Consider the following 18154-nt stretch of genomic DNA (forward strand, 5'->3'; position numbering starts at 1 on the left):
CAAGTACAGTCATCTCTGCAAGAAACACATCATTGAATAAGTTCTGGTATATACTCGTAACACTTTATTATGCGCCCAAGACGCCGTTGCTATGTCTGCAAAGACCTTTAAACTCCAGATATGCCCGACAATGCCATCTCCCCTCGTGGCGACCATGGCGTGATTTCGTGAGCGCCGCCCGAGCTGGCCGGGCTGGCTGAATATGATAAACCATAACATACGTAACAATGCAGAGTCCACTCTCGCTGCTGAAGTGCACAAAACTCCATCGCCGTCGACGAATGTAGTCCTTCAGTGTCGTCGTCTCTTGGATTCGTCAATCTCTTCACCCATTTCCATTGGATTGGCAGGGTCAATGTAGGCCGACAGTCTAGTATCACCCCACCGAGCGCCAACAGTTACCCAGACTCCCTTGATAAAGCTGTTGCCCATGACGGTCTCGCGGTGGCCTCCCCAGCGCAGTCTGTGGTCACGGTCCATAGCGCTGTTACCCAGACCGCCATTTGTGACCCATTCCTTGATTGCGTTCTTGATGAATTCGATCTTGCGACGGAAGTCATTAGCGACGGGAATTCCCTGCAGTTCGGTGGGAATCTCCGGACGCCGGCGTGATGTTGTGGTCGGGCGAGTAGAACGAGCCGCCGAGGGCTTGGCCTGGAAGTTCAACAGCGTCTGCAGAGGGTAGGACAACATGGCCCTCTCGTCAAGAGCGGCAGCGCCCAGGCTGCCAGTAGTGGCAAGGTTTTGCGCCGCATCCATGGGAAGGTGCCAGAAGTGACACCAGGTCCCTGCGGCGTTCAAGACGATCTTGGTGTGATCGGGGAAGTTGAACTGTTACTCTGTTAGCCACGTCACTTTACTATTATACGACCTAAGCTTACCTGAAGGTGGCCATCGCCAAAGACCCAGCAGCCAACATCGCCGAAGCGTTGGTAGAATGTGACCAAATCAGAAGGCTGTGAGTTGTTGACAGAGAACTCCATCGGCCGAGTGACAGTTTCCTCAGCGGGGACTGGCTCATCTCTGCCATAGGCAATCATGTAGTTGGCGAACTTTTTCCAGAGAATCACGCGCTCTCGCTTTCTGTGTTCATAGACATCCTTTCCGGGGTTCAGCTTTCCGGGAGTCCCGTCTTCGTGAACCGGTACACGGAACTGCTTCGAGGAGACAGAGACTCGAGTGAGACCTGCCTCGCCATTGTTCTCGTAGAAATGGATGTCTTGCGTGGGCGGCAGTGGTTGATGTCTCTCGGGGTACGACTCGTCATGACGTCGCTCAATGTGTCGCTCAGCATCACGCACAAGCATGCAAGCCGAAGGCAGTGTCAGAGTCTTGCTGGCCTCGGTCGTAGGAATGTCTCTCAAAATGCACCCGACACCGCCATCATTCAAGATATAGCCAAGACCGAACTTGTTGGTGTAGTCGACCCACTTCACCACCACGTTGGGATGAGGCGGAGTGGTATCCTTGGAAGAGATGATGGCCATTGTTCGAGCGTTAAGGGCACGCTCCAACTCTGTTTGCAGTCGGCGAAGTCGCTCAAGAATGACATCCGGCTTCGAGCCTGCTACCGGCTCCGCGGGTTCAGCTGGACTAAACAATGAAGCTCTCTCATTCTGGTCGGAAGAGATCTTGAGATTCTCCAACAGCCCGGTCATGGTGACTGTGGCTTGGTTTGAAGACTGAGACGACATGGTTTGAGATGACATGGCTTGGACGGGTAGAGCGCCTGTCGACTGTGATGTCGGCAGTGGTGTTCTTCGCGCACTCGACTTCCTCAACGGGGCTTCCGCAAGCTGGTTCGTCCGAGACTCGGGCGCACTATGCTGTCTAACGGATCTTGGGCGAGGTGCCTCTGCAGGCTGAAGAGGCTGGGCGGGGGCTTCTGCAGGAGGTCGGGGTCTGGCAGAACTGGTAGAGCTGGTCATCACCGGAGGTCGGTTCTGTGCTCTTTGTTGAGCCGCAAAACTCTGAGGAGGTTGGCGCAACAGGCCTGTCGGCGCTGTTTGCGAAGTTGTTAATTGAGACTCTGAAGCCGCATCAGGACGCGAAGACGCCGAGGCAGCAAGAGCACGAGCATGTCGCTTCTCACGGAGCCAATCGTCGAATGGCCTGTAGACGACGTCCTCTCCCAGGGGAATCATGGGAGTCAACCCAGACTTCTCCTCGGCAGCCATTTCTTTCCATGTCTGAGTGTGAACAACCTGTACCGGTGTCCACGGACCCACGCCGCAGTCTCTGCACATGTCCTCCATGTTTTTCTTGGTGACCGCTTGCAGTTGGGCACTCATGCGGTTGGTGTAGAATTCCGAGCCGTCGGGAGGCAGAGTGAGGAGTCTAGTCGTGATATCGGCCTCAACAGGGAAGTAGCCGCAAGTGAAAAAGGGATGTTGAACGATGATGTCTGGATCGGGTCTCATATCCGCGTCCTCGAGCATAGTGGCTACACAGTCCTTGGCCTCTTCGCTGATGTACTTTTGCGTCGTCTCCGGGTTTGGCCATTCGTAGTCTCGTTCTCTCGCTCGGCGGTAGATTTCTTCGGTGCTGGTTGACTGAAAGGGTGGCTTGGATGTCAACATGGCAAACCTGGTTCGGTTAATAACGGCCCTGGAAACAAATTCAAATCGACGAGTACTGACATGATGATGCCCAAGCTCCAGATATCAACCTGGTGGTCATGACCCTTCTTTCCCTTCTGGAGAATTTCGGGTGCGATGTAATTGGGCGTGCCACACAGAGTTGTCCTTCTTATGGTCTGCATATCGCGGCCGGTAACGAGCAAAGCAGCCAGTCCAAAGTCGCCAACCTTGGCGTTCATTCGGTGGTCGAGGAAGATGTTACCCATCTTCAGATCTCGGTGAATGATGCCCTTTCCATGCATGTACTTGATGGCTCCGGCGACTTGCACAGAGTAGAATCGAACCTCGGGCTCCGTCAACCCCTTGCGCTTCTTGACCATGTCCATAAGAGAACCATTGGTGCAGAGCTCGAGAACAAGATACATGCAGTCATGAAAAGAGAACGCTCTGAAGAACTGGACAATGTTCTTCTGGTTCATCTTCGAGTGGATCTGGAGTTCGGTTTGGAACTGCAGGGCGCGTTAGACTTGAGCCTGGAAATGAAAATAATCCGGCAATGGGGCTGACCTTTTGCATCATCTTGGACGGCATCTGACTTCGCACAATCTTCAGCGCGTACTTCTTGCGCTCCGGCAAGAGGTATCCTTGGTAGCAAACAGCAAAGCCACCCTTGCCCAGCATTCTCCCGACCTGGTAGACGGCTCCATTGGGGCGGTCGTTGGCCGGAGGCTCGTCGATACTCGCGGGTGGCACCGGTGGTGGCTCCTTGTCCTTTGCAGCTTTGAGCTGGGCGACGGGCTTCGACGTCTTCATTTCAATGGCCTTGGGCATACGCTGAGCGTTGGCGTCCCTAGGCGACAATGCCTCCAAATCGAGGCCCCCTTTTGCCACTAGTCTATGGGCCATGACTGTGGCCTCGGGCTTTCTGGTAATCGATGCAGGTTTGAGAGGTTTGTGGCTCTCAAAAGCGACGGGCGCCGAAATGCAGTTTCAAGGTCGGCCCAGGGTGATGGAGAGGAAGGGCCTATTATGACATATTGTCAGCACACATGGAGGACTGAGAAAAATGGAAGGAGGTATAGGAAAGTGAAAAATATTCAAGACTTGGAAAGAAAGAACGGAGTGCAGTCCATGTGCTGTCATACGCATCATCAAGCGCAAATGGCCACGACCACAACCACAATCGAGCGGGCAGGACAAGCAGTAATAACACGGACGAGGGTTGTTTACGTACCAGTCTCTCAAAGAGATCATGTGCAGCAAATGCAGATGCGTAAAAAACGAAGCTTGAAAGCAATACAAGAGCCGACGGTGAACTCACGACTGCTGACGAGACGAGGACGTCGCAGAGTACTTACCACCTCTGAGTGTCGAGAGTTGTCGGGATGATGTGCCGTTGAGACGAACGGTAGATTTTTGGTAATGGAGGTGGAGTGAAGGACCGGGTTGGTGTGTACCGGCGCTGTTGACCTTCGCTTCGCGCCGTTGCCTGGGGAACTACGCTCTGAAAGCGCTGTGGGGAATAACTAAGACCGGCCGATGTTACTCCACAACGAACCTCTTTTTGGCACCTCAGTCAGAGGGGACGAGCGCCTTAGGTAAGCAGTATCGAACCACCACCAAAAAGGTCATCTTCATTTTGCGACCTTGGCACGTTTATCTCTTTTATGACGCCAAAGTAAGGTATTAGCTAGATCAATTTCTGTGGCTTCATCTTTCCTTACTCAAAGTCGAATCACTGCTTCAGATGCAGCTTGACCAGATGAACAGGCCTGCAGACAGCCCTGCTCAGACTCAGGAGCATGGGAACTAGCACTCGAGCTGGCCGGGGTCTGCTAGACCTGTCGGCTCCGAAGGTGGAAATAAGCGGAATATCAAATCAGCGCCCTCCGACTAATTCCCCCGGGGCGCCCCTCCAGCAGCCCCAAATGTCGAACATCGACGTCAGCTGCCTAGAATGACTCCGATAAACCCGGATCACCAAGCGCGTTGACATTTGAAAGCGACCAACATCTCAAATAGCTCTCTCATCTTTTTCCGCCTTCAATTGGCCATTGAATACTTCAATTGACTGGGAAAACAAACCGCCAAGACGAGGCCAAGCATAGTAGTACGGAGCTCTCGGAGCTCTCTCCCGTCCAACCCTTCCGTCACTCATTCGACCCTCGACCATAACCCCACCATGGTGCCATTACCTCTCTTCAAGCTCGCCGCACTCTTTGTGCGGCACATTTCCAAATACGGTGCCGTAAGTTGGGAGCCTCCTACCCTCTACTTGATGCTCCGAAACACCGTCCACTCCTCGCAGCCACGAAGCTAATCTTGACATCGCGAACAGAACCAAATAAAAGCTCAAGCCCACGATCACCCCAAGTTCCGCGCCTTCGCCGCACGCTATGGCCAACACATACACCAGCTTAATATGCGCCTATCGGTAGCTCTTCTTCGCAATCCAGACGCCGAGCAACGCGCAAAAGAAAAAGCTGAGGCGGCGACTGTCAAGACGAAAGAACAGGTTGAAAAGGAGGAAGCCAAAGCGCTGAAGGCCAAGCTCGCAGCTGAAAATGCCGAGCTTGCAAAGTCAAAAACTCCAGGATCTATGTCAGCCTCCGCGACTTCGACTTCGTCATCCTCCTCTACTTCCGGGACCAGCGGCACCAGCACCGGTAGTAGCAGCTCGACAAAAGAACGCCCCAGATTCAAGAGTGTCTGGCGACGAAAGTTCCGCTCCCTCCCCGAAGCGAAGGCCGTCGACCTCTTCGCCGACGTTATCGGGGATACCTTTATCCTCGGCGTCGCGAGCGCCATTATCCTCTATGAGTACTGGAAGGCATCCCAGAAACCTGACCAGAATGCAGAGCGCATTAAGGCTCTCGACGCCAAGCTCGAAGAGCTCACACGCCGCGAAGAGGCGCTCTCGCAAAAGGAAGAGGAGCGGACCAAGAGATATCAGGCACTTGAGGCCGCGCTCAAGGAGCTGAAGGATCCCAAGACCAAGAAGCCTCTGTTGCCGAGCCTCCAACTATTGCCGGCGTCGACTGAGACGCAGGAGACGCAGAAGCCAACTGTGTCGGCGGCGTAGAAGTTTTGTGTCTCTTTGCGCAGCGAGTAGAAGGCAGAAGACGTGGAGGAGCGAGGTTTCCGTACAATTTTACCATGATACCATCTAGCCGGCGACAATTGTCTCCGTGCTGTACCAATATTTCAAGGGCAGGTGTAACTCAAACCAGGTAGCGAGGAGTTTAGAAGGATCACCTCACTCTCGAAAAGGATAGAATAAAGTTGGCAAGAGTACCTAGTCAGGCAGCTCTTGCTATGTCTGAATCACAGACTTGACTCACCTCACATACAAAGATCCCAAATAACATTTCAAAAACAATTCAACAACAGTTCAAACTATTTCCATTGCCGAATGATCCCCAACGTATTCCATCGCAGAAGTCACCCAACGTGAGTAGATCAACATACGGAACAGTCTTCGTTCGCACAGAAGTTCTGCAACCTGCACCATGTTCTTCTGTTCCTCCCTCCGCCAGCGTCCTGAGTGGGCACCCGTGATCCCTCTCCTGACAAGCAATACAGCACCCTTTCAAGGTACGCAAAAATACAAGGAAAGACAAGATCGATTTCATGCCTTTCCTTCTCATTCCATGTTCTCATTCACTAACAAGAAACTTGAACAACAAGAACGCAGACTAGATACACACGACATCGCTCTCCCCATCTCCCAAAATCAGACCTATCGCTTCATCCTCCTCTCGCCAAAGGATGTTGGTCAACAAGCCATCGCGCAGCGCCTAGAGCGTCTCAACAGCCTTGACGGAGGCTGCAACATTGCTGTCATCTTCCTCATTGGTGAGGGCGTTGACCAACGTGATGCGACACAGGCTTTCATGGAGTTCAAGATTGAGTAAGTAATGTGCTAAAGGAAACTGCCATCAGACGCACGCCCATGAAAATTTGGAACAATTCCGCTTCATTTTAGGCATTCTCTAAAGTAGTGTAGGAACAAGGCTAACAACTGTTCGCATCAAAGCCTCCTGTCGAAGCTTGATCCGCCCCTACTCGCCCTACCTTTAACGTCACACACGGAGCTCCTCTCAACTCTCGCAGGCCTCCAAGAGATGCTCGCCGCTAAGTCTTCATCGTCCCTCTCTCCAGCCCAACCCTCCGCCGGGCTACTCCTGTACATGGCTGGCGACAACGAACCCCTCTCGGAACACGGCGCCAACCTCCTCAGCGAATTGGGCCAGTCCCCACGCGAGATTGCCACCCTCGCCGACACAGAGGAGGGCAAGGCACGAATCTTGGATTTGTTGGGTCCGAAGGACGGCAAGGCCATTCTGGGGTTCCTGACGCTGGAGAGGCTGGCCCTCACATGAGTGTTGACCGTTCTGGAGGCCGGGAGAGGAATGGGGGGATGAGAAAGCAGGATTGGCCGTTTTAGACCTTGCCGATGCCGTTGACAGGTGGACAGGAGATGATCATGGTGCGACGGTGGGCTTTCTTCGCTCTTCGGATGGCAGATCGATATCCGGTCTCTGGCGTCACTTGACGTGTGTATACAACTCTAGATAGGAGGAATACCACTTTCCCGGGGCACTTCGTATCGGGCCCAACTTGGTCAAGATCGTGATAAGGGGGAAATGGGGACTGGAGAAAGGGGACTCGGGGAGGCTGTGTTCCGTGGGCATCACCAAGGGTAGACATGAGACGAGTCAACAGAGCAAAGGGGGGCCGGTAGTTGAGCGCCTAGAGACGATGGATCTGGATCGCGGATGCCATCACCGCTCAACCTGTGGAGAGAGGCGGCTTGGACCAAAGACAAGGCTCCGACAGCTGTAACAAGCCACCGAACCAACAATGCACGCAAGAGTTGAGACTCGAGAGACGGGGGCCGGAAGGATGGGGAGGAGGAAACGGATGCCTCTGGAAACCGACCACTTGACAGTCGTTCGTGCTTCAGAAAAGACCAGTTGACACTGACAAGTTGACAAGCGCGGGAAAAGAGACGTTTGGAACTCCACCGACGCCATTTCGTCTCACCAAGAAAAAGACGGGATGAGGGAAAAAAAAAGGTACCATTGCTTCCCAAGATCCGTGCGTGGGTAACAGCAAGGAAGGGCTCTGCGCTTTTTTCTGGACGGATAAGACGGATCGATGTGCTCATTCTGAGTGCGTGGCATGTTGTGTGTGATGGACCACTGAACCAGTGAGTGAGTGTGCATGGCAAGGCAAGGCAAGGGAATTGTGAAGCATTTGATGTCGTGGTGTGTGCCCCGTCCCCCTCCTTTCCCGGCTGTGCTGAATAGCCGTGCTGATCAGGGAAACTCATTATGGGGGCCCTTGTCAATTTTTCCTTCTTATCATTTCATCCGACGAATATCAGAGGGAACAGAAAAGGAGAGGATGGAGGTGAAGGTCGGAGGAGATGGACCTTGCATTCTAGGCTCTAGCAAAGTTGTGATGTTTGATCAAAGACGATCCGATCGGGGGACTGTCAAACGTCTAGAGAGGGGAGTTGCATCATGAAGTCTATCCGGTCTTGGCTCTTGATTGATGTGCACTTCTCATGTTGAAGCACGCACTCATTATCTCTGTCGCCTATTCTCTTATTCTCAACTCATAGAGGATTGTCGATCTGGTTGTTTCATTTTTCTCTTTCCGAGTGTTTGTTAATCGTTTTGCCTTTCTTAGGAGCGTCGTTGATCTCGCATCACTTTTGACGCTGTTGGAGAAGAGGCGGAAAAGGCTCTACGCAGTAGAAGTGTTCTTAGGCCCCACATGTCTCTCTCTTACTTGTCTTACACTCTATCTTTTGTTGCAATATTGTGTACGGAATTGCAGAGATATCCATGGGGAGTGACCCCGTTCCTCCAAGGGTCTGATTCCCTCAAGAACCGGGGGTTGACTCTGGAGGGACGGCGTGGTGGGCGGACTGATACAAGAACACACGTTATGATGACTTCAGCACGGCACTCATCACCCGATGACCGACTCGTGGCCTGCAGAATGTGCAGAGACCATCACCACCACAACCAAACCACATGCAAGCAGCAAAAGAGTCGTCGGTTTGTGACCGGATGGTCCGGCAGGGGAGCCCTGAAGTGGACCGAACCAAGGGCGATGGGGCGGGCAATCCCTTATTGCATCCGTATTGCAGTCATATTGTAGCCGTTATTGCACCCGTATTGCCCTATAATGGTCGTGATATTGCTCCAAAGCTTGTTGACAAGACGCTTAGCTCGGGTCGGATACTTGAGAGATATGCTTATCTGTTTGTTCAACTCTGCACGTGTGATGAGCACAAGCTTTGGCTTATCAGTACTGTTAATAACAACAATAAGAGACAGACAATGTGCGAGGTGACGGAGGGGCATCTCATTGCTTCGTTCTCGCATTCAAGGATCAGACTACGCGTAGGAGTTTGCCTGCCAACTTCGGTGTAAGCAGCCCTCGGTCGACTTGATGCGGCGCGGGGAACTGGCGTCAGGTTGCATGGCATGAGCAGATCTCGCCAGCCATTGCCGTGGTGCCATGCTGCTAGAACAATCTGCTCATGGGGTATCTATTTCTGGCTCGGATATCGGTGAGCTACGTGTGCATGCAAAGTGGGAATGTCAATTCGAGCCAATTGACCGCCTTTGTAGGGTTCAATTGTTCAAATCAACAGTCCAGCCTCCGGCTTCCAGTCGTGACAGTGTGAAGCGAAATCAATAATGCTGTGATTGATGCCCGGCGGTTGCAGTAGCACAAGTGACGACTCCTCCTACAATCGGAAGCAACAGCTCTGCTGGTTGGTCAGGCCGTTATAGAGGGTGGGTCGGGACCATATGGGCTCCTGCGAGGGGAGCCAATGAGCCGCGGCGCTGAACCGCCCTCCTAAATAGAGTTGAACACACCTCATTGTTAGCGGCGGGCTTTTCCCCTCCTCTGTCCTCGGTAATACTTTTATTTTTAGTCTCGATCGAACAGAACTGCATTCGATGCAGCGGAGCGGATGAGCGGGATGTACTGCAACTCACATCGGTGAGAGGGATTGCAGATTTGCACTTTTGACATTGACCAAGAGTCAAATAAGACCCTGCAGACCAGCCACTTGTCTGCCGAAGCGACCTCGATATGAGCACTTTTCCTCGCCATCCTGCTGGGGTTCTCTTGGCCATAGGCTTACGTAGTAGACTATCGAATCGTTACAGTCCAGCAGTTACGACGCTGAATCAGGCAAGTAACGAGTATAATAGAAAGTTGCTATTATCGGAGAGCACGCAGCATGCAGTCCACCGTGCTCGACCCAAAAGCACGTCCGCACATGCGTCTCTAGAGACGTAGGTGACACACAAGGATTCGTTGCCCACGCCAAGACCGTTGATACCGAGGATTCCTCTGGTGCAGGAATGGCGGCGAGAGGCTGATACCGTGGCCCGCCGCACGCACTGCAACTGCGAATGGCCAAGGTGAGGGGAAGGAGAGCAGTTTGCAAAATGGCCCTAAGAGCCATCCACGCCAAAGCTTTAGTGTCTCGAACGGTCGATCGGAGCTGTCACCATCGACCCTCGGGCACTTGCCGCAGAAAGCTGACGATGCCAGCCAACGTGCCAGCTTTATCTCGGCGCTTTGAGAACAACGGCTTTACATCCCAAAAGGATCATCTGAAGAGTCAGAGACGCTCGCTCTTGTTGCACCGATGACGGGGTAAGCCAGCAAGACGCCCAGGCTTGAGCATCATTGGTAGCGGGAGCAAAGCCGCCCCCCAGACCGCAAGCTTATGCCTTCCTCCTTCACGGCTTTAAGGTTCTGTCGACATGGGTTGCTTGACAGCTTCTGATGGCAACGTCACAGTCCCTAGTGCGGTCTGTTCTCAGTCTGAAGTGCAGCGTTCATCCTCGAGGCTTCGAGTCGTCTGTTGATCGGGTCAAGAAGACGTCGACTCGACTGAGCAGGGGCCTGCTCCGTGAGACGGGAGGCGTTGAGGAGGCAGGCGTTCATGCGGTTTAGAGGTTTGCTGGATAAGACAACACCACCGTCTTTCCTCGGTTGTCTTCCGCGCCATCAACTGGCTGCCCCATTTAAGGCTTCGTTCGCTTTAGCAACCAATCTTTTCGAAAATGGCAGCGGGGCTATAGAACCAAGTATACCATATGGCATGTCGTTCGATCGGCGAAAGAAGTCATGGAAGCTGCAGTCGTCGGATTATCGATTGATGATTCTCTATCAGCTGCTGCGCCGTACACTAGTCCCCGTCATCGTGGATTTGGGACTTTGGACAACGGTGAAGAGCGTGCCCGCTGTGGAGTATGCGACGGACCCCAAGTGCAGACGAGCAGGGGTTGTGGGAGAGAAAAAGAAAGAAAAGTGCGATCCTTGTCAATATCTTCCATGTGGCATGCCCAGCTTTTGCCAACCTCCAGCCAGAAAGGGACTTTCTTGAGGGGCAACGGGACCGGGGTCTGTTGTCCATGGTTGCGTTGCGGTCCAAAGGTGGACAGGGGTGGTTTCGTGGTGGTGGTGGAGGAGGGTTGGGTGTCGGACGAGACGGTGACTGCGACCGGGCAACGAGCAGCCGTCCCATCTTCTCAAACCAGCTGTGCCTCAGCACAGCCATTCTGGAACTTGCGTGTGTCTGAGGCGGTTTTGATCAGCCGTCTCAGAGTTTTGCAGAGGATCAGATGGCATGAACTCAGCGTGGGAGCTGGGAATTTCTGGATGGAATGGGCAGTTGGCGCAATGGGAAAAAATCCTCTTGTGGTCTGAAGTTCGGGGTGGCCTGTGTCGTGTCGTCTTGTCGAGTCGAGTGGGTGCGCGATCTCTGTTACGCTTTCGACGCCATCTGGAAGATCAAAAGAGTTTGTGCGACAGGCGAGTGCGGACGAAGCGAAGAGGGTGTAGAGAGACGTACCCTTCCTTCACCTCTTACCTAAGCACATCAGGTTCTTTCCTCTGCTTGTGTAAGAACCTGACAAGCCTGAACTAGGAAGGAAGAGACCACGATCATTCGGACCGCGATGCTTTTCTTAGATACTCACCTTCCTGCTGCTGTACCAATCCAATACCAAGACACAAGGCAAGAACAGCTCGGAAACAGGCAATGGCGGGTATTGTTTCTTTTGGCCTGTTTATCCTCCCGCTCGACTTGCCTATCGTAGATTTCTCTGTATTCTCATTTGCTGAAATGGCCGAAGCTAGATTAATTAAATCGACCGCTGGCCCGTAAATCATCGACGTCTCCTCCCCAAAGTGGTACATGAGCTTGCTGGAGGCTGGAGTCTTACAGGGCACTTGCTCACTGCTACAACGGCAGATGGCCTGCTGTAGTGCAAGGCAATTGCTCCCCCTCTCTGCTGAGTTGAGGTAAAGTGCGCTGTGTTGTCCATCTTCTGTGCGTGAGGTGGCTGACCAGGAGGAGGGTTCATGGGGCGATACCTACCAGAGCAGAGCTGGGATGACAGAAAAGACAGGGAAGATACTTTGCTTTGTGGTGCTCTCCCAGCGAGAATTCAGGTAGCCATCTCGTCCTTTCTTTCTGGTCCCAAGTACCTACCTTACTAAGGAGGGATGCGATGATCTGACGGCACACCAGACGGCCCCAGTCTCACCCCTGGTCCCTTGGCAGGTGCGCTCCACTCTCCGCCTGCCAGAGGAGAAGCGGCAAGGGGTCTCATTGGCCTGAGCTCATTCTCTAACCGCCCACGACTTGTGCGTACGGGTCCAATCACGTCGATGCGTTAACCACCTCTGTCACTCGACCCTTTCCCAGGCCCCTCCGACCTCGTCAACTCGCTCAACATTGCACACCAAAACTTCCATAGTCCATGCCTACCTCACAGATATTCTCTCATTACCTGTTCGAGCCATTCACGCACACCGATGCTCAACTCGCCTAGCCCCGCGCCTCGCCACGTCCTCCACTACCTATATTGCTTGCAGGAAACAATGTCCCTCAACTCTCTCACCGTGCCCTGGCCTCGCGTACCCATCCCGGGCAACATTGCATCCGTACCCGCTCGCCTACATCCTTCACCCAAGCATATCCCCCATCATGCAGTCAAGTGACGGCTTCAACCTCCCTGGGGGCCCTGGCTGAGCTACCTCTAGTGTCTAGTCGCCCTTCTCCAATACCTGTGTGACCACTTTCAACTGGTTCTCGACTGAGAATCCATGGTCGGCCATGGCCGTGGCTGGGTCCGGCGGGTATGGTAGCGCCGTAACGCTGCCATGCCAGACGGACGTATGATGCCGCTTTCTGCGCCGCTTTCTGCACTGCACTTCTTTCTTGCATCCAATCCCGCCTAGATGGACCGACCAGATCACTCTACCCCGGTTTTCTCATCCGACCAGACTCCCAAAAGCTGGCGTTTCTTAAAACTCGTCTACCTCCATCTTTCGCGTGTGCGACCAGCCATCGTTTCTGTCCCTCTTCCACCTCCTTGCTTCACCAGTGTCCCTGACAGCCGTCCTGTCTGATCATCAAACAACCTTCATGCGACGGGGGCAATAGAGCACAGATCCCTGACGAACATCACGTACCAAAGACTCCACCACAACGCTTCACCATCCCGACTACTGCCTCATACCCCGTACCTCACCACGGTCTCCCGGCACTAGGAGAATAACTCCCACAGAGCCTCAACGCAAAGAGCTTCAGCCTTCAGATCCTACGATATCCTGGTCCACGAACATCACACACCACGCCGTCACCGCTGTCCACATTTCCTGCAACACTGACCATCACTACCTCCACCAACACCACCACCAACATCATCGCCAACGCCAACCTGACCCCTGGCTTCGCCTCTTAGTTCTGCTGGCTGGTCTATAGCAGAACCAAGACCCCTCGCGCAACAAGAAACGTCTCAATGCCGCTCGGATGCCCGCTGTCATCATAGATCAGATTGCTCGTACCTGGTTCTCTAGAGAACTCGCTCCAGCATCGAGCCAGAAACACCCGACACTGATACCCTGCCCAGCAAGCTAGCCCGGGGCCCATTCTGATACAAGCCTCAACCAGCTTTTCTGTGCGGCTCGGCGTCTTGCCCACTGGGCTGGACCAAGCCCACATCGTCCTCCACCTCTCACACAGCCAGGCACACGCCAGCATCCGCACACCCTGGTCTGGGTCTGCCACCTTCAGTCCAAGTCGTCTCATCCATCCCGACTCTCTCGTCTCAATATAGATCTGTCGTCCTCCCCCGCCTCATTGATCGGTTGACACTTCTGGTCCTTCCTCTTGACCTTCTCTTCTTTCCTCGCCAGCGCTGCGCACTTGCCTGTCGATATCCTTCTTTTAATATCGACACTCTTCGGTTCGAACGCCTTCACTTCTTTCTTCAACCCGCAGGTCCGGTACCTATTCCTTTCCTTTCGCCGTTGCACGGTTTGCCTTTCGACCTAGTCGCCTTTTACACCACTACCCGTTTTATTCCACGAGAGGGCTCCGATCTCGACGACCGCTTCCTTCGTTCCTTTCATTCACTGGTTCAACGGGTTTATTTGGGAAAAGAGGACGGACACAGCAGGGTCGCAATACAGGTCACCAACGCAACAGGCAAAAAGAGGGATCAAAGATTTCACAATACAACTGAGCAATCAGAAAGAGAGAGGAAAAGAAGGCTCCACGAAAAGTCTACAACATTATTTAATCGAGAAAGATGGGTCGTCTTATTAAGAACCATTGGGCTCGGCTCATCGTTATGAGCGCGGCAGCTTGTAAGTTGGATCTCTCTCATGAGGGCCAAAGCACCTTCAATACTAACCTTTTGCGAACAGACCAGTTTGCCGCTGCTCTCGAGGGCTTCTTCTGGCCCAAGATCTTCTGGGACTTCTTGACCAAAACGCTGGATCCAGCTGTCAAGCCCGTGCCGGTGTTACAAATCATCAATCTCCTCATGGCGCTGTTCATGGTGGCCCTGGAGTGGCCTTTAGGATTCATCGCCGGCTCGGCAATCCACCGCAGTCTCGAGTTCCGCCTCATCATCCTCCCTCTCACCACCCTCGCCGCCGCCCTCATCTACCAGGGCACCAACTCTGCTCTCTACTACATTGTCGGGTTGGTTGTTTACTTCTGGGCTTACAGCGAAGGAGAGGTACGCTTGCATGAATTCTACACCTCATCATACACTTTACTGACTTTCGTATCCAGATCATTTGCGCTAAGCCCTGGACCCTTCCTCAAAGAGGCCGCAATGGCTCTCGCGTATAGACTGCACTCGCCCCTCCTTCGCCACGGTTACAATCGTCTCGACCTCGCACGGTACACTTATCTACCTGTCAGAGAGACTCCCGTATACCCCATGGCGAGCAAGTCCAAGCAAACTCGGAAGAATCGACGAAACCTCACCGTTCTTTCCCTGAGCTATCATGACAACTTGTTTACTACTTTTTCCTTTCATGTTTATAACGATCCCAATCGATATCACGGCATCCAGCATCGGCGTTCTTCCTGACGACAAAGGGTTACATGATTCTTCCTCAACTCTCGGTTACAGCGGCTCGATAACGGTATAACCTTATTCAGCCTTTTTCCTCTTCAAGTCATCTCAGCGTGGGCATACTTTCTCGTGGCAGTTGTGGTGGTGGTGGTGTGGGTGGGTGGATGCGGTCGTCGTTCGTCCTGTTTCGCATCGGCTTACCATGGACTTGCACACAGTGGGTGGCGCGTTGACCGGGGCATGGGTCAGTTGGGGGCAGCCGCAGGACCAGAGACAGGAGACTCCTTGGCACCTCGCTTTTGGAGCATGCAACCTCCCATGTTCTGGAGGGTGGATTGTATCATCCCGAAGCTCGGCTCAACAATATATTGGGATGCGGGGATTCTGGTTCTCGGGGATGGGATGAGAAGAGAGAGAGAACGGACGCTGGAGAGAGAGAGATTCTGCCAGGAATAGCCGCCGCCCAAGAAAAACGCTGTCAAGAGACGTGGCCTTGGTCTATAGAGACCGAAGCAACCAATGCTACACCTAATATCAAGACAAGAAATTTCCAATGAAAAAAAAACACCAGATCCAAGAATGAGTCCCACAACGTGAGCCCTTCTATTGTCTACCATCAACCCTTCACCCTCCCATCATCATCGACTGACACGATGTGACGGCAATCTCGGCAAACAAGCTTAACGTCCGGTGACATATGGCATACTACGACATGGGGTTCATCCCTCTCAGATTACCTCTCGGGACTGACCAACTCAGCAAAAAGTCAAGTGGAAGATTTTGAAAACATAGTTGCCGTTGACCCGTAATGGTCTCGTGGGCTCTTGGCGCCCTTTTCCATTCTCTCTTTCGCACTTAGACTTTTCCTTCGCAGCCAAGGGAACCGATGGTTGACGGGAGTCTCAAGGGTTTCTTTCTTCGTCAATTTATTTTAAATTTTTCTTTTTTTGCTTTCCATCAAACCTTCTGAAAAAGGGGTGTGTGTTGATGACCTCAAAGTATGTAATCAGTGACACCACACACACACACACACACACACACACACACATACACAGCAACATACAACGTCCCCCCGACGAAAAAAGAGAAGAGAAAAACACCCCTTTCAGAGTTTGAGGCGCGTGGAGGCAACGGCGACAGGCGAGGAAGGGGGCGGCTACGCAGGGGTCGGGGGGCCAAGGCACCGCAGCGGCTCCCCGAAACACTTTAGAAACGGGCGCGCACCACATCACGAGTTCCACGAGAGAAAGAGAGAAGAAAAAACCCACGACCCAACAGGAACCACTAACGACGCAAGGTCCAGCACGATTAACAGCACAGCTGGACAAGCTAACGGGGGGGCCGCCGTCGCTGGCCCCCAAACGACTCGTATCTCCACTTTTCGGACAGCCTTGCACATATTCGAATACATTAAGACCATCTTTATATAGACCAGGTGTCTTGCCCGTTCCTGGCGGCTCAATTTACATGAAGTAAGCCTGACCAAGCCGTCGGAAAGAGCTTCTTTTGATCAATCGCCCGGTCGGTCAACCATATCGCAAAAGCTTGCTCTATAGCCAGTCTGCCTGGCCAGTTTTCGGATTTGACGGCATGACTAACTTACTACCCAAGCTTCTTGCATTTCGTGTATTGCAATAATTTTCTCCGCTCGTACTACTTTCGTCGCATATGGATCAAACTCCCCTTAGATGTGCAAACATCAAAACCGTTCATTAGCATCAGGTGCAGGCAAGGGCAAAATTGATGGAGAGAAGTCATGTGCTCATATTCAGCTATTCGCTAAGTAAACCCATGCAATCGACCCCATGCTTGACCATGGCGTCGATGTTGAACCCTTGTCGGGCTCGAAGGAGATTTTTCAAGGTTATCACACCTTGTACATCATCCTCCGTTGCATGTAAATTGGTTGATGGGAATGCGATTAATGTTCCCCTTCAAGACATCTTCTTTCGGATTGTCGTTGTTAGGCATGCTCCGTCGAGCGTAATGCCTCGCTGCCATCGCTGCACACACCACCCCAAACCTCAACGCCTCAAAACAGAAACGCCCGCCTTTGACCGCAGCTACGTCGAGCGCCAGGGAATCGCCGGGTTCGGCTCGCATTGGGCCTCAACCTTCTGTAAGGTGTTGGCCGAGCTGATGCGACAATGCCGCCCCTCACGTCTAGCCTCACGCGACTGCGGGAGTTGGAAGACCTCTAGTGGGCAACCATGCCGCCCTGGGAATCGTTCTTGGGACCCTGGCGGTCGGGGAACTGTTTACATCATTGTCAGTGGATTGCACTTGAGGGGGTGTGTCCAACGTATGACTTACCTCGACGTTCTGGGTGTCACCCTTCTCAAGGATTTGCTTGATCACCTCGTCGTCGACGCTGGTACCAAACTCGTTCTCAAGTGTGGACTTGGAAGCGGCATCGTACTGGCCCTGTGCACCTTGCCTAATTCATTGAGTTAGCTGCTGTGCGTAACGTGTGGACATGCGGGGTAGGCCATGTAGGTGTCGGTGGCATGTTTGGAAGCAAACAATTGGAGGCCCGAACGCTCCCCCGCCCTGCCATAGGCCGAAGCCATTGCAATGGCAGACCGCAAATCCAATTGGGCCAAAGAGGGTGAATAGACAGCCAGATGAAGCACTGGTGATGGAAAGGCAGAGGTAGGAAGAAGGCAAAGTTGCAGCTTACTTGTGCGTGACGAAGATCTTGTATGAGGAAACGAAGTGTGCCAGAGGAACAGACTTGTCGGTCTTCCACTTCTTGTAGAGCTCGGGGTCCTCAACGAAGATGATGAAGTCGTCCTCCTGGCCCTTGAAGTGGACCTTGGTCTGGGAAGCCTCGCCGCGAACCATTTTGACTGTTGTGGTGGTGGTGGTGTATAGAAATGTAGTGTGTTTTGGTAAGTGATTGAATGATGAACTCTCGATGGAGGTCTTGTAAATTTGACAGGAATGTGCGTGTAAGACGAAAGTCGTCGGGTATCTCAGGGTGTTTTTGTTTAGTTGATTGATCTGAAGAGGAGAAGACAGACGGGAGCCCAAGGTACGCCGCAGCCTTTTAATATGAGGAAAAGCTGAGGAGGGGGAGGAGCTTCCCCCAGCTACGCTAGGAGGAGAGGGCGGGAGCTGGGAAGCTCGTGATTTGGAAGGTACGTC

General features: G+C 53.0%; 5 protein-coding genes across 5 annotated transcripts; 3 read left to right on the forward strand and 2 right to left on the reverse strand.

The window, feature by feature from the left end:
• Window positions 1–291: 291 nt before the first annotated feature.
• HER10_EVM0000813 (uncharacterized protein) lies at window positions 292–3876 on the reverse strand (the record flags this gene model as incomplete). Its single annotated transcript, XM_035470581.1, has 4 exons — window positions 3147–3876; window positions 2640–3088; window positions 882–2586; window positions 292–831 (listed from the first exon to the last, which is right to left on the reverse strand). Exons 1-4 carry the CDS (start codon window positions 3483–3485, stop codon window positions 292–294), a joined length of 3033 nt encoding a protein of 1010 aa, XP_035334606.1. The 5' UTR covers window positions 3486–3876.
• Window positions 3877–4761: 885 nt separating this feature from the next.
• HER10_EVM0000077 (OPA3 family protein) lies at window positions 4762–5661 on the forward strand (the record flags this gene model as incomplete). The annotated part of the gene is made up of 2 exons (XM_035469872.1): window positions 4762–4827; window positions 4918–5661. The coding sequence occupies 2 exons, from the start codon at window positions 4762–4764 to the stop codon at window positions 5659–5661; spliced, it is 810 nt and encodes a 269-aa protein (XP_035334546.1).
• A 427-nt stretch (window positions 5662–6088) lies between these two features.
• HER10_EVM0009611 (uncharacterized protein) lies at window positions 6089–6961 on the forward strand (the record flags this gene model as incomplete). The annotated part of the gene is made up of 3 exons (XM_035479096.1): window positions 6089–6173; window positions 6267–6489; window positions 6616–6961. 3 exons carry the CDS (start codon window positions 6089–6091, stop codon window positions 6959–6961), a joined length of 654 nt encoding a protein of 217 aa, XP_035335244.1.
• Window positions 6962–12404: 5443 nt separating this feature from the next.
• HER10_EVM0008971 (uncharacterized protein) lies at window positions 12405–15563 on the forward strand. Its single transcript, XM_035478476.1, has 3 exons — window positions 12405–14285; window positions 14346–14662; window positions 14719–15563. Exons 1-3 carry the CDS (start codon window positions 14228–14230, stop codon window positions 14776–14778), a joined length of 435 nt encoding a protein of 144 aa, XP_035335203.1. The 5' UTR covers window positions 12405–14227; the 3' UTR covers window positions 14779–15563.
• Window positions 15564–16413: 850 nt separating this feature from the next.
• HER10_EVM0010719 (shwachman-Bodian-Diamond syndrome protein) lies at window positions 16414–18096 on the reverse strand. The gene is made up of 3 exons (XM_035480171.1): window positions 17688–18096; window positions 17321–17444; window positions 16414–17261 (listed from the first exon to the last, which is right to left on the reverse strand). The coding sequence occupies exons 1-3, from the start codon at window positions 17849–17851 to the stop codon at window positions 17205–17207; spliced, it is 345 nt and encodes a 114-aa protein (XP_035335316.1). The 5' UTR covers window positions 17852–18096; the 3' UTR covers window positions 16414–17204.
• Window positions 18097–18154: the final 58 nt, after the last annotated feature.

This window comes from Colletotrichum scovillei (genome assembly GCF_011075155.1).
Source record: "Colletotrichum scovillei strain TJNH1 chromosome Unknown Contig00004, whole genome shotgun sequence".
Classification (NCBI taxonomy): Eukaryota; Fungi; Ascomycota; class Sordariomycetes; order Glomerellales; family Glomerellaceae; genus Colletotrichum; species Colletotrichum scovillei.

Coding starts and splice junctions, on each gene's coding strand:
- HER10_EVM0008971 (XM_035478476.1), top strand. CDS start 14,228: ATGGGTCGTCTTATTAAGAACCATTGGGCTCGGCTCATCGTTATGAGC. Junction 14,286..14,345: donor CGTTATGAGCGCGGCAGCTT/GTAAGTTGGATC, acceptor TTTTGCGAACAG/ACCAGTTTGCCGCTGCTCTC. Junction 14,663..14,718: donor GGGCTTACAGCGAAGGAGAG/GTACGCTTGCAT, acceptor TTTCGTATCCAG/ATCATTTGCGCTAAGCCCTG.
- HER10_EVM0010719 (XM_035480171.1), bottom strand. CDS start 17,851: ATGGTTCGCGGCGAGGCTTCCCAGACCAAGGTCCACTTCAAGGGCCAG. Junction 17,445..17,687: donor AAGATCTTCGTCACGCACAA/GTAAGCTGCAAC, acceptor TCAATGAATTAG/GCAAGGTGCACAGGGCCAGT. Junction 17,262..17,320: donor GTGACACCCAGAACGTCGAG/GTAAGTCATACG, acceptor TGATGTAAACAG/TTCCCCGACCGCCAGGGTCC.